At 34.0% G+C, this 15,818-nt stretch overlaps 1 protein-coding gene across 1 annotated transcript in view; it reads right to left on the reverse strand.

The window, feature by feature from the left end:
* Positions 1 to 367: 367 nt before the first annotated feature.
* The window catches only part of ELAPOR2 (endosome-lysosome associated apoptosis and autophagy regulator family member 2), a 50,682-nt gene continuing 35,231 nt past the window's right edge, over positions 368 to 15,818 (reverse strand). Inside the window, exons 11-22 of the mRNA XM_072401748.1 lie at positions 15,051 to 15,141; positions 13,048 to 13,150; positions 12,459 to 12,596; positions 11,129 to 11,392; positions 10,027 to 10,200; positions 9,235 to 9,424; positions 8,527 to 8,620; positions 7,988 to 8,089; positions 6,436 to 6,562; positions 5,816 to 5,994; positions 4,997 to 5,162; positions 368 to 4,665 (exon numbers count right to left, since the gene is read on the reverse strand). Of these exons, the coding sequence (XP_072257849.1) occupies positions 4,606 to 4,665; positions 4,997 to 5,162; positions 5,816 to 5,994; positions 6,436 to 6,562; positions 7,988 to 8,089; positions 8,527 to 8,620; positions 9,235 to 9,424; positions 10,027 to 10,200; positions 11,129 to 11,392; positions 12,459 to 12,596; positions 13,048 to 13,150; positions 15,051 to 15,141 (1,688 nt within the window). The 3' untranslated portion in view covers positions 368 to 4,605. The remainder of the gene's footprint in view (positions 4,666 to 4,996; positions 5,163 to 5,815; positions 5,995 to 6,435; positions 6,563 to 7,987; positions 8,090 to 8,526; positions 8,621 to 9,234; positions 9,425 to 10,026; positions 10,201 to 11,128; positions 11,393 to 12,458; positions 12,597 to 13,047; positions 13,151 to 15,050; positions 15,142 to 15,818) is intronic.

Below are 15,818 nucleotides of genomic sequence, written 5' to 3' on the forward strand. Positions count from 1 at the left end.
TTCTTTTTAGAAGCACAACTGTGACCAGGCTTGATTTACATATATATTAATATTTTCACAATTTATGGCAATTATTTTTAATAAGGAATATGGTAATAATGCATCATTGGGCTAGGTTTCAACACGAATCCTCATCCTAAAACTGCCTAAATGAAAGTAGCTAAGAGTAATGAATAGGATCCAAAGATAATGAAAATTGAATATGCAAAACAACTTAAAGTACATACACTCATCATCACACTCTTTTAGTACCATCTTCTTCTATAGAGAGAAATACTTAGTTCCAGTTTTTGAGTAATCAGAGTTGTTAAACTAGAGGAACTATGCATATAAATGTAGCGCCATATATATATAAAAACAACATGTAAACAGCCAAATGCTTTTTATTACACAGTGACTAACATTGAAACAAATATGATGTTTATGTACCATATTTTACAGAACACATCATTAAATAATTAAACTTCACAAAGATAAAAAAAGCCTAATGATGAGTGAAAAATGCAATGACATTATACACTAAACAAGACTTTTTTTTGTTTTTTACTGTAAAAAGTTCTGCTTAGAGAATGCAATAAAAAAAACAGCAAATGTTATATTTTTTTAAAATAGCAAATTCTATTTTTTCAAATAAATCATAAACATTATAAAACACAACTATATAATCCATTTAATAACAAAAAGTACACAAACAGCAATATAACTTTTCGTTTTATTGACTTTATATACATTATTTTTTGTCAGATATGCCATGTAAAAACCAGATCTTGTTATGCTAGTGCTAGGCTAAGCCTAGTGTTGACGCAAAAACAACAGTAACATTACTAAAATGGGACTTATGTACACTCTCAAGCTCCATTTGGCTTGTTTCATAATAAGGGGCAAAGGACAATGATTTGTTAAAGCAGAACTAAACTTACCTCTCCTTGCTCCATCATTGGAGCTTACATCTTAACTTGGTCCTCCTACAGGTTCGGGCCTTTGGCCACCTTGATTGGCCATAACAGCTAGTCACATTTCAGTTTGGTTTAGTCAGCAAAATATAACCTTAAAGTCAACTTTTGGTACCATGTGGGGACTAGCTATTTGCTAGTCTTTATTTAGAATTCCTGAGATGCCTAAACCCCAGTACTAATATTTAGTAAGTAACCACAACCCCACAAACCACAACCTCCCCATAACGTCATACTTCATGCTTTCCTTTTTGTTGCCATATTGGATTTGCTAAGCTGGTCAAAAGGAAGGAGAAAGGGAAGGGATGTGGTGGACCAACATTTAAACAGGAATATTTGTGGCCATGAATTGCTTAGAATTTTTTGTAGCCATGTATTGGCAGTGATGAGTTCCTAGGTTATCCTATCCACACTTCTCTTTGTCTAATTAAAATTGCCTCCATGTTTTGTTGCCAGAATATTAAACAAAATAAGACAGGGATTTGAAAGAATTCCTTATTGGCAGGGACCGACAGGCTTGCAAGGAAAGTTAACAATTTTATAGTCAAGGAGTCAAGGCCAGGCATACCCTGCACATGACTACTTTGTGTACTACATTACAATGACTCAGACAGTATATTGACTTTCGGCAAGTGAATCGCCTAATAATATCTACTCCTAATCACTGACCTTGTAGATACGGAGCTAATTTAGAAAAGCAGTGAACATTATAAAGTCATAGCAGAAGAAGTAGACACCTAAGTGAGTACCAAATCTGCTGTCAACATCCCTAAAATATAGTTTACTTTTTTAAATGGCTGTAAAAAAAAGCACTACATTGGGATTTTAGATAAAAGTATGGAAAAATGACCTGCTTTTTATTAAAAAACAAACATTGAGGTGTTACTTTATATTCTGATCACATACTGCAGGAAACCAAAAGCTAAGACCTGAATGAGTACCTCCCTGTAGATCATAAAAAAATGGGCCGTATATAACTAAAAAAAAAGTCTCAGACAATAGGCATTACAAAGTACAAACAGACAATGGACAGTATGTCACACTGTAAAGCATATGCCCAGCTGGTCAATAGACAAAGTTCTTGCTGAAGAAGCTTTGATCAACAAATTCTCTTTAGGGGCCTCTTCTCTGCATTTGAGGTACATTTAGATTGTTTTAGGAGTGTCCTACATATGTTACCAAAGCGCATTTTGCTGAAAACCACAACAAAGCTGAAGCAAGGAAGAAGGATTTTTTTTTATATGACATCCACCCAGGTCCCACAGCTCCACTGAAAATAAAAAATAGGACATCTTTGAGGTTTGTGATTGATTGCTAGTTTTCATAAATTTTCCTATAAATTAACCATACCTTCTGAGAGAAATAAAAAGAAGGAATGGCACACATTTAGTTTTTGAAGGGCTCACATTCCAATTTTTGGGGCTAATCATGTCCATTTTGGCCCCCTGCATTAACACTCGAACATTATGGCACATTATAGTGTCCTAATGTACTGTATTTAGTGTAAATGCAGCCTATTAATTTTCAGGGGAAAGTACCTTTTTCTAATACATGGTACTACATTGCTTACTAGTGTGTTAATAGGCATTGCAATGTGCTGTAACCAAGATGAGATATAAAGGCCCATAGAGGTCCAATTTAAAATACATGACATGTCAAAACAATGGGAAATGTGAATGGGTCCTTAGTCTCTGTGAAATAGTAATGTTGTTCAATGCCATAGATATACAGTGTTCTGGTAACTTCACCTGCAATCAGCAAAACATTTTCTGACTTACTCTTGCAAATTTGCAGGTTCAATAGTTAGTCAGACTGCTTTTAATGTATATAATTACTTCTATTTGGAAGTTTGGAACAAATGATCTGCTACTGTTACAAAATGACCAGAAAAGTGGAAACATTTGTTCCATGCAATTATCTATAATGATTTACCTACAGCCAATATCTTTTTGTTCTTTACATCATCAAATCTCCAATCCCCATAATCTGTGCCAAATTACAGTTTTGACATGAAGCTGTAATTGTCATTTTAGGGGAGATGTACAACCACTTTCATATCATAAAATATAAATAGGATATCTTAGCAACTATTTTTTAAGCTTTTCAAACACATAAAACCAATATTTCTCAAAATAATTTCATTTTCCTGTATATATAGCAAACATCAATGGTGTGATTCATTGTGCATTTTTGTTTCAAAATATCCAATCATGTGTAGGGTATTTTCTATATATTTTTTATTTTACAATTGGTTTTGTCTTGTCTGTAAAAGTGAAAAAAATCGAATTCAACACCAACAAGGGTTACTAAATTGGTCCAAAATCTAACAATTAACTTGAAGAATCATAATTCACTATATTCTTAAATAAAGTACCTGGTGCACTTCCATTTCACTTGACTTATACAAAGATCTATATATTTATTCATAATGTGATCTATTTGTGCAAAACAATCCAAAAAAGATTTGGATCTGTCAATTTGAGCAGCTTTACTGAAGAGTCTGAAGCTACCTGAGCTACCTGAAGTCAGAGTATTGTTGGCCTGTTGACTGCTTGGACATGATAATATCTAATATAAATATTTCAAAAGTAAACCTGCACATGTGTAAAAAGAAAGCATTTATTTATAAATCTGAAAATCTTAAAGCATTCAAATGTGTCAGAGACCAGGCAAATTGTCAGAGACCAGGCAACTTCCAATTCATGACAATCAAGGCTCCTAAAGTGTAAGTCTAAAAATACAATTACATACAATGTAAATCTAAAGGGGCGGGAGCATAAATCTGAAATTTCAGATTCTGCAATAAACCACGTCATAACTAATAGTCTTTAGGAATAAAAACTCAGGTTGGATTTGCACATATGAAATTATTTGTGGTGCATTACTGTAGGCTGCACTCTGCACTGTGTACAAAGGGTAAATAAAATGAGGCTTTTCACACCACAATTCACATTGGCGCACTTATTACTGGTCTCCACTGTTCAATGCATCAAGGTGCCAGTCACAAAATATGGTACTGTAACAAACTACAGTTGGCCAGATGATGCATGTTACAATAAAATATGTTACAATACCCGATTTAACAAGTGTTACACATTTGCATGGGTCATCAGGACTGGTACTCCTCAAGCCCTAGAAAATTCACGCTGGCGTCCATTTTGTAATAAATTTACTAGTACAATTTATTTCTACATCAACATATATTTTCTTTGCTTTAAAGTTCAACACTATTTCCATTTTGCATGTACATCATTTTCATTAGAAAAAAAGTTAATTGCTCCTTTTTATCTCCCAGATATATTATATTTAAAGCACTTGTAAACTGCACAACCGTTGTTTTTCTGTGTTGCATTTGGAGATAATAGGAGATAACACATGCACAAGCATTGCACAAGAAAATGAACATTGTCCGCGTCACTTTGCTCTTCCTGAGTAGAGAATTCCAACTTACAAACAATCCATTTTTGGCAAAATATTTTGTCATGTAATAAGGCAGCCAAGCTTTTTATTTTGTTGTGATGTCTGCTATTTTGTTTGTCTCTTGCATCATCATTCCTCATGGGTATTTCACATTGATTTCTTTATATGCAATGTTTTTATTTTCTTTTAAAAAAAATTCTTTTTTTCAGAGTCTAAAGGCAATTTCTGGTCTTTATATATGTTGTGGCCTTGATGATTTTAGCTGTACCGATTCAAAACTGTGTTCTTTTTCCTGTAATAGTAACAACAATGATTACCAACATTGAACTTTCACAGTATATTTAAATCCAATAGTTTTCTTAGTAATTCTTAGCCTTTTTTTTCTTCTGATTAAATAGTAATTATTATTTAAAGTAGGAACTCAACAAATATACCTAATAACATATTATCCACAAGGTTTGACTTTTTTTGTTGTAGAATGCAGAAGCCAACCTAAAATATTAGATTATTTATTGAGCTAAATATAATAAAAAATCACCATGTGCTTTCATGAAAAAAATGTGCATGTAAAGCAGTTAATATTCATACATTTAATGAAAAAAATAATATTTTTAATGACTTGCCTTTGTTGCTAGTGATTTCAGCTTTCCCAATATTGACTGCTTATTTGAATAGACTACATCATCGTCATTGTCTTCTCCTTCCATTATGGCACAGCTGTCAGGGGCAGGAAGCTCACACTCTTTGGAATTAGCAGTTATGATTAGTTTGGAGTATTTGTATTCAAGCCTACAGTAAATAATGAATAGAAGAATACACATTTTAACAAACAGTGCATCAGTCCTACAGAGATATATTTTAAGATTTTCACTACTTGGAGGTTAGGTTGTTAGAATATTAGGTGTATAAAAATGTTGCTCTTGGTTTTATTTAACATTCTGTGATATTCTGAAAACTGGAAATAAAAAGTAGTTAATTTCTCATGCAGCTAAAGTGTAAAGAAAAGAAGTGCCATACTCTGGGCACAGTGCACTTTGTTTTATTACAGTACACTCTAGGCCCTTTTCAATGAAAGAATACTTGTGAATGGAGCTCCACTTTTTGTTTTATACAGGCAGTTACAGTCGTTACAAGACGGAACAACAAAAGTCTGAAGTGTGCTGAACATCACACAAAGCCACAAGTAATAAAACATTATAAAATGCTGTATAAAGACATGGATTTCTTCCAGCTGTCTGGACAAAGCATTTGCATGTGACTAGAAGAGAAGGCACAAGTACTTGTGTTGTGTATATTTAGGTATATAGCAATTCAAGGCTAAATACTGTTACTTTGAAAGAAGTTACCTTTGACTTTTAATCACCTACAAATTATAATGCTTCCTATAAATCCATAGTAACATTTCTTACCTGTGTCAAATCAAATTTACAACTGGCACTTACTTTTGGTTTTTCTTCCAGAAGTAACAAGTCAGTGCTACAAGCAGAACTGCAACAAAGGCACCAATGCCAGCTCCGACTTTCAACCAGAAGTCTATTGATTCACAGGCTGCTGTCTTTTTTTCTGGTAGTGCTACACCTTTCATGCACAGCTTCGGCTCATTCCATACATAATGTGTTTCCTTTGAATTAAAGAACAGATAAGGAATACTTTTGAATTAGTAATTATATACTAATTCTAAAAATGTTATTCTCTGGTAAAAAATAACGACCTCCTGTTCCCAAATTGTAAAACAGAACTACAGGTTTATATTTTTTAATGAGGTAAATGAGGTATAAGATCTTGCTGTCTTGGCCTGCTTGGGGCTAAGTACTGCCTATGTCATGCAGTAATGTGTTGTCCTCTGAACTGTTACTTACAGCCATGACTCTTTATTGCAAATCATGTGTGGTGACTTCAAAGGACATTCCTGGATATCCGCAGTTAGAACTCTAATTTGTCTGCATCAGGTGATAAGTCAGGTTTTAGGATATTTAAATATGCATTAAAGATTCATTTTAGGGGTTGGATAATTTTTAGAACCAATTGATATGAAATCACAGAACACAGCAGCATTAAATACCTGTTGTCCATTTCTACAAGCTCCTTCTATCTTCTGATAGTCATTTTCTGTACAGAGAGGGCACGCCTCTGCTGTCTCCCAGAGAAAATGAAAATTGCAGCCATCACATGTACCAGCAGGACATAATCTACAAGTTAAAAGAAAAAAAAATGTTTACTTGTACAGTAACATTCTAAAATATCTGTTAATTTATAAAAAATTTACACCATTTCTCTTTCACCATTAACAAACTGGATCATGTTTCCAAGAGTAAATAATTATTACATATAATGTAAAAATGGATCCACCGAGGCAAAATAAAATACTTTTTGCCCATTTTTTTACCTAAAACGCAGCCAAGAAAACATTTGTTCAAATCGTTTTAGCTGATTTATTTGTCATTCTGAATAAAAATAACAATATTTATTGACACAGTAGCACTATAGCAACTTTATCAAAGCACAGGAAGACTAGCAAAAGATGATTACTGATTTGTGAAGTAGACTATAGTCATTGCCTTGTTTGGTTTACTAAGCAGCACCAGTCATATGGCCAGGAATGCCAAAGGCCCCATGGCAGAAAATCAATTTATAACACCCCTCAGATTGAATTACTATTGTGAAGATGTCAGCTCTAAAAAGCATGCTGCCATTGCATCAGCACCAAATATACAGCAGCTCTGTCCTTTAAATTTTGCATTGCTACGTGCTTATAGAATGCCTAATGGCCCTTTTTGGCAAGCCATACAAATATAATTCTGTCTGCTTAATCATTGACAACTTCCCTTCCAATGCTATAAAGCATTAAAGTAACCTGAAGACTAAAAACAGGTTACCTCTGCCACTATCTTTATCTTTAAAATTTATTTAAATTCCCTATTATCTGTTTATTCGACCAAGCTGATTTCTTTTTCCTCTTGATGCCCCCATAAGATTGTGATGTAACTACAATTATATACACCCATGCAAATGGAGTGTTGAATGTCCGCACAATGCAATTCATGTATTTTTGCCTAAAGCCAATATCAGTAGAAAATCAGAATGCTTATACTTATAATTCTGTCCACAAAAGCTGTTGTAGTGTAGTGTGTAGTTTATAGCCAGCAAGATTTCACCTACACTGCAGATCAGGCTTGTGAATAAGAAATAAAAAGCAGTATAAGTGAAAAACAAGTGGTAAAAGAGCCCTAGAAATAGAGTGGGGATACATTTACTGTACAACATTTTGGTGTACTCAAGTGCAGAGCCTGATGACTACATGGCTTTAGTTAATCTTTACCTGTAGCTGATTTTTCCATCACATGAAACAGCAGTAGAATGCAGAATGTAAAAGTAACTATGTTTTCCTTAAAATTCACACATTCCTTTGCTACATTCTATTTTTCCCAAGTACATTGAATCTTACTTTGCAAACCTGGCATTACTGGTATGAAAGTCTGGTGAAAGTCCAGTGCAGTTATGTTTTACTTAAAATTACCATGAATAGCAGTATTGATGGTTTCCTAAGCATTTGATAAAAAACACAAAATTAAATGTCATCATGAAGATGGCAATATTAATCTGCTACAAATTACCTGGGCACTGAAATATCCCCTTTACCAAGTTTTGTAGGGTTGCATCTCAAAGATATTACTGTAGCTCTCCCTTTTTCACACGATGACGTAACACCAGAAGATCTATAAAAAAAAACATAAAATGTAACCAAAAAGACAAATCAAGGAAGGTCAATGATGCACATTTTTACTATATAAACTTCACAATCTATTAAATAAAATATTACTTTTACAGAAAACTGAAACAATTCTGCTACTCTGCCTAAACATAAATATAGTATAACTGCAATAATGAAACAAGTACAAGTAAACATTCTTTCAGTCTAATGAACACAATTTTTCCTATTTTCATACAACTATGTGATATAAAGCTTCACAACAATATCACCGCTGATGATCACCTATAAATATGCTGCTACAATTCTAGAATGTCTTCTGCTACATTTCTCTTGCAGATATATACAAAAGCTTAAATATTCTAAAATAATATATATAAGATCATGACAGGATCATACATTTTACCCTAAACTATATTTTAAAAATAATATTAACTAACTTACTTGAAAAAGAAGTTTATATCTGGTATCTTCTTAACAGCAGGAAATGTGTCTGGGGAAATACTTGTCCCAGCCAGGCTTGTGCTGGCTGTAGCACCTGCATTCATAAAGCAGCATATTAACAAGAAATGTTATAGGTAAACAATACAAAAGTAAACGGTCTCTTTTATCAATGTTTTATTCCAAGATTCACTACATTATTATTAAAAATATTATTATTATTAAATTTATTATTATTATTATTAATGAACAGTGAATTTGAGTGAAAATAGGATTGGAACACTGTAATATTAGACTATGAACTATTTTATATTATATATCATAAATATGTATATAATATTTATATAACTTATATAATATTTATATAATTATATATCATAAAAAAAGATTAGACAAAGTTGTTCACATAAAAAACAAGTAGTCAGTCAGCCCTTGATACTGGAGCTTTACGTTTTACCAGGCCAGAGAGCAGGGAAGTGATTACTATGTGCCTTTTAAAAGTTTTCACAATCCACCAGAACCACAAAACAACTGCAGAAAAAGTGGCTTCCAACCACTCCCATTCAGTTAAATCAGAACAACTAAGCCTGCAGTAGACCCCTGTGGTCAACCACAGATCTGAAATTGGGATGTCACACTCCAGCAAATTTGGGTATATCTATGGCTGATGAGTGTAACATTGTAAAAAAAGAGAGCCACAGAAATACTTACCTAGAAAAGTATCAGCCAAGCTGACTGACTGTGATGATAAAGCCGTACGGAATCCTTTGCTATCAGATGGAATGATAGTGGATTGGCAGACAAATGTCTTCACAAGGTTAGATATGTCTTCAGGTTCTGCTTCCATGTCTTTGGCTGTGACATCGGTAATGTTATCAGTGCATACAGCCATTCTTTCTCCCTTAAAAGAAAACAATACATCAGATCCTTCATATAACTTCATTACTTTCAGAAATCTTTAAAATGGTCTGACAAATAATAATGGCTATATATATATATATTTGTTATTCTTTTCAAATGAAATGCTATTTAATGTCAAATTAAAATCCAAGACTACATAGAAAGTGAGTTGACCCACCAAATGAGTAATGATTGTACCACGGAAGGTGATACACATGACTATAGACACAATATTGCTGTACATCTATTTACTTTTGATCTACTTACTTCTTCCCCATAAATTTTAATTGACATCATTATACACTAAACTCTTATCCATAGTCTATAGATCAGAATTTGCTGGGCAACATAAAAGGTAGGTACGGTAGGAAGCTCATTAGGACAACTATCTACATTGTCTAAGACACCGTTCTATTCTATTTATATACAAAAATGTCCATAAGTTATATGTGATCTTCCACAAACTACTCCAAAGTTGTGTAATTTATATGGGATTTCTGATACATATTAGATTACCAAGAAATTGAAATAACAAATATTCTGGTGTATGGCGCTGTATTCAATGTTCATTTCGAATTGAACTTTTCATTATGATTAACTTACTCCATTTCCACACAAGCTGATGTTGAATATGTGGAAGTACTTTGTTCCTTTAGAAGTGAAACTGGGTCCATTCATGAGGGTTGTCACACTACTTAAACTGTTGAAATTATATATCAAACTCCGATTTTCATGTATGAATGACCAGGAGCAGTCACTAAAGCAAGCTGAATGGTCCTGAAAAAATAATGAATGTCATTAAGGATTCAATGTTTCATGTTACAAAAAACATTTCTAAACAGATTCACAGTGATATGTGTCTATGACTTTATTTATGCAGTGTTACTATAGTTTAGAAGACATGCAATCAAACTCCTTTCTTTATTTTAATGCAGCAGACATAACACTTTCTGCAACTGCAATGACGTATAAAGAGTGGTGGGGTTTGGAAGGAAGGGAGTATGGTTTTATATCATAAATATAGCACATGTTTAAAAGGATGGTGCACTTTTCTGTCTATAGGCAGGGTAAAAAGTTTAGAGGAAAGACAGTTCTAGCAAATGATTTACATGTACAACATAATTTCATTTTGTCTGTAGGAGGCTGGCTGTCATACAATGTGGCTAAGAGGAAAGGACTCTGCATTTATTTGTCTATGTGTACATAAGCCTGGAGTACTGAAATTCCAGGTCAGATCACCCTAAACTTTCAAATGAGATTAAGAGATATAGACAAATTAAAACCTTTGGCACTTGGTGTGTGTTAGCATAACTATTACAAAATGCAGTGTTGTTTGTGTTAGCTTTAATGTCTATGTTTTTATTAGTATTCCTTAATTTTTTTGATGGCGCAAGTGTGGTTGTATGGATCCTCCACCTCTGGCCTAAGGTCCAGCCAATGAATGGGGTTGCTGGGAGCAACACCACCGCACATTACAGTGTTCAACCCAGAATTTTTTTAAGCCAGGTGGGAAGAAGCTGTAGGTGGGAAGCAGCCCCTGTATTGTGATTCAACTCTTCAGTAACTGTCCAAAATCAGCCGGATGGTTACTGAAAAGTGCCGGGTGGTCCGCCCAGCTAAAATGTGCTGGGGAGAACATTGCATTACACATGGACTCCTATGAAGAAGGTAATAGACATGCTTTAATGTATTTGGAAAAACATACCTTGTTACTTCTACTTGCAGGGCCACAGTGAATGCAGGCTTCTTTTCCATACACCTGATGTGGGGATAAGTATGTGTTGCTTGGACATTCCTTGCAGGTACTGCTTTCTTTATCAATATAATGTCCAGCAGGACAGGGGATGCAGGAAGATCCTAGTTGCTGAGATCCCATAGCACAGGCACGGCAGGTTGATGCTACTCCATCCATAACATTGGTTGCAGTTATAGAATAAATCTTCGCAACATCATTTACATAACGTCGGCTCTGAAAGAAAACAGAAGCTCAGCAAAAGGTGTTTTTTTCACTCTCTGCTATGAAAAGAAAACAGCAAACAAATCTGTATAATTTAATCTCACATCATACTTTGCTGCAATATTAGCCTTCTAAACACATTAAAATGTGATCAATGGCCTTTTATATAAATGGGGACAGTCTTATTAGGTGTGTATTATGCCTCTGCCTACACAAACATTCAAGAAACAAAAAAACTGTTCCCATTATTTCTAAAATTATCTATGATGGCAAATGAAAATAACATAAACCAAGATATTTATGGAGGAGTTTATAAGATAACATATTAAAAAGATTTGTCTCTGGTATTTCCAGGGAATGTATTTATGGTGCCCCAGTCTCATGAATTTATTTCCTTCTTTCAGGCAAAGGAAAAACAAACTACTAAGGAAAGCTACACTAAGTATGTTTTTACCAGTCCAACTTCAAGATCCTTGGGCAACTGACCCTGAAATATTTCTGGTATAAACATTTCACATATAAATCGGTAAATAATGCACAATGAAACACTGTTCTGCTTTTTATTGTACTGTTTATATTGGTTCGTTCACAATGTTGCCATACTTAAATACAAATAAAAAAAGCAACATGGGTAGAACAAAATGTCATGTGGCCCAATAGACTTACTCTTAACAGATATTTGTTGTTTTTTGAGTTTTAAAGCTTTTTTCTGGTGCACGGACCTATGTTATACTGCTTAGCGTGCACTCATCACTGACCAAGATAGCTTTTTCTAAAAATTCTAATAATTCTAAAAATTTATGAATATTTCTGAATGTCAATTTTGTCAAGTGATATGATTTTCACCACTTGTGTCCCTTTGATTCACAACAATCAAAATAATCATTAGAAAATAAAGAAAGTAAATTATGTTTCCACATCATTAAATCTTTTCATTATTTAAAGAATTCACATCATGTCTAAGACTGTTCAAAGCACACTCTGAAAGGAAATTTTAAAGCCCATAACTAAAAAAAGTTTCATACTATTATTAACCTGTAATCTCTAAATAATATACTTCAGTAAATCATTTACTTACAAATTGTGCTTGGTTAGTTCTTTGAAATGCCCATGTAAACATGTACGTAGAATTCTTGGATATGATGTGAGTGTAAGACTGCTTTTCCCGGTTTCCTCCCCACGATTCCACCACACTTGTCGTCTTTCTGTTTACATCCTATAGAAATAAATATAATTACATAAAGATAGCAAGATATGAAACAATATATCAAAAGTCCACATTTCAACAGTACAGAGATCAATTGCAAGGGGCAGATTAGTTTCCCTGATAAGCAACAACAACCAAGGAGCCTACTGTATATGGACTATTGCTTATTGTCTGTTTGTTATTGTTTTTGCACGGATTTTGAGATAAGAAACTTTGTAGCAGAATCACAAAAAATATTTGCTAAGGAAAACTGCATGTATGAGTGAAACAAAGATTATGTGTTTGAATGATCTCTTCAAACATATATATTATCAAATATACTATCCGTGCATCAATATTTTCCAGCCAATACTGCTAACAATTGCACCCATCTATACCTGCAGAAGTCAGGATTACTACAACTATAAAATAATAAGGATAAATGGCAACCACCAGCACTTAACCCTGGGATATCACTTACCACCATGAAGTATAGCACGCAGTCTGCTGAACAAATGGTATCAAACACAAAGGTAATCCTGCCCAGCTCTGCTCCATTTGTCCCAGTCATTGATGTCGGAGGCCTGCAATTGTAAAATAAAACTATTTGTACACCACATGAGACATTTTCTTATTCAGCTCGAAGCCTACCCATTTTAGATCCGATGGATAATAGACAAATAGATAACACTATAATCACTCCCGCAGAGCCTATAGTGCTAGAGATGATCAAATTTGTATGGCAGAAGAGCAATTTCACATATATTCATAGCGAATCATGCAGTTCAAAGCTCTTGGTACAGACTAGATTCATGACAACTACAAAAAGGACACCTGAGAATGCTGGCAGTGTAGTAAATGGAATGTGTTTATCTAAAAACAATGATTTTATAGACTTTACTATGTTATGGCAATATGTGGGGGTATTGTTTTATATGGTTGTAATAGACAAGTGCATATGGATTTAGGTGAAGGTAAAGCAAACTGAAGGTTTTCAGAAATCATTGCTAGTAGATAGATAGATAAGCTGCAAAAGAGACTCTTTGGGCCTGATTTATTAAAGCTCGCCAAACCTGGAGAGAACACACTTTCATCAGTGAAGCTGGGTGATCCAGCAAACCTGGAATGGATCTGGCCCAGGACTGAAAACATTTGCTAACAAATAGCAAATTACTTTTAGAAAACCCATTTCAGGTTTTCTGGATCACCCAGTTTCACTGATGAAATTGTATCCTCTCCAGCCTTGGAGAGCTTTATTAGATCGGGGTCTTTGTGTCCAGAAAATCTTCTGCCTTACCTGCTAATTTTTTTTTTCAGATTAAGCAGCACCTGTGCAGGGGTTAAGCGGGGCTGGCCAAATAAGACAACCAAAGATGCCAAACCCAGAAGAAGAACAAGCAAATGTGTCAGCAACAAGGGAGATTACAGACCCTCAATCGCTGGGGTGGAAGGTGGGGGGGTGCTTTGGCCAGGTACTTCACCATTTGATGCTGCTATTTCTGCCCACGCACTAAAATGCAGCCTTTAGTTATTTAGTCTCTTACACACCAGTTACACTTACACTCACAAGCCAGTAGAACACTACAGGGCTATAGTATATATAAATCAAAACATGTATTGCAAAAAATAATTTTTACCAAATGTCAAATGCCAGTTTTACCATAAACTATACAAGCTTCTAGGCATTTTAAGTAAATTGGAGATATGTCTGCTATTAACGTAACATTAACATATTCCAGGAAAAGCCTTCATGTAGCACCTCTGTAATTTTGTTTTATTTGCTTTTGGTGTCTTGACTTTTTCTGGCTTTGTGGAAAACCCTACAGCCTGTCTTTCCACTGTTCAATAGCGCATCTCTAGTGGCCAGTAAGGGAATTCTGAATGAACAGGGTAAGACAGCTGGAGGAGCCTAGACATGAATTATGGAAAGTCAGGCCCAATAACAAAAAAAATAAATTAGACAGGGTACAAATATTTTTTTTTGCCAGTAAACATAAAGATTTTTGTGTAATTTGCACTCAAGAATTTTACATAGGAGTTTAAGTTTCAAATGCAGTACAGGTAGAAATGCCAACATTGACAGATTTTCATCACCCACAAGCACCTTCTTCTACAATCACTCCTGTAAAATGGACTATTGTACCAAAAAATATACAGGAAAATCCACTAGTAAGGATAAATGTCAACTTTGCTAAACAGTTAGTCTGGCCCTGCATACACATTAATCAGTCTGATTCTAGATTGTCAGAAATATGACCATTGACAGCGATGCTTGTAAAATAGGACATGGAAATCTAAAATAGATCTGCACAGAACAACTGATAAATGTGAATCAAATAGAACATTAGTCATTGAAAGCCTGTTTAATGTATTATTCAAGGCATGTATTGATTTGTTTATAATAATAAGCACACAAGTAAGATAAAATGTAAAGGAAGTGACAAAAAATTACCATTTTTTACCATACATACAGATAGAACTTACTTAAATCCAGGAATATGCAGGTTTAGCAGAAGATAGTCATTATCTGACCCACCAACTCCACTCTGAACATGATCCCCAGCAACTTCCCAGCCTACAAAATAAAGCTCAATAATAATTGCTGCACCAGATAATAAATATAGGTCAATGACACAACTACAGCTATTTCTGCAAAACTCAAGCTTCATTACTGGAAATATAAAGGACACTAGGGATCAGTCACATGAAATGTTTTTGTGCCATTTGCTACTTAATTGAATAATTTCCCGAACTTTTCAATAAAACAGTATTAAACAATGAGTATATTGACAATGTAAGTGCATTCAATGTAAGTGTTGAGCATGCTATTACATCACAAAACACTTCTTTGTGTGTGTTTATTTATTTTCTTTTCCTTATTTCTTTTTTGTTACTTTTCATTACATATATTGTAAGTTTTATATATGACAATATCGGATCTCATTTTTAGGAAAACAATCCTGGAGTTCTATTGTAATTTTAATAAGTCATTACACAAATGGATTCATATATAGGTAAAGCTTTCTATTTAAGATAAATAAAACTCCTTAGAAGAATTTTACTGATATTACAAAACATAGTAACCCGAATTTCCAGCAGGGGGAGACATTCTACTAAAAATCCAGCAAAGACACAAATACTGTGGCCTACAAATGTTTTTTAGTTTGACTTAAAAGTTCTGCACAATTAATGGCCAAATGCCAATATATATATATATATATATATATATATATATATATATATATTTATTTA

The sequence above is a fragment of the Pyxicephalus adspersus genome, chromosome 2 (genome assembly GCF_032062135.1).
Source record: "Pyxicephalus adspersus chromosome 2, UCB_Pads_2.0, whole genome shotgun sequence".
Lineage (NCBI taxonomy): Eukaryota > Metazoa > Chordata > Amphibia > Anura > Pyxicephalidae > Pyxicephalus > Pyxicephalus adspersus.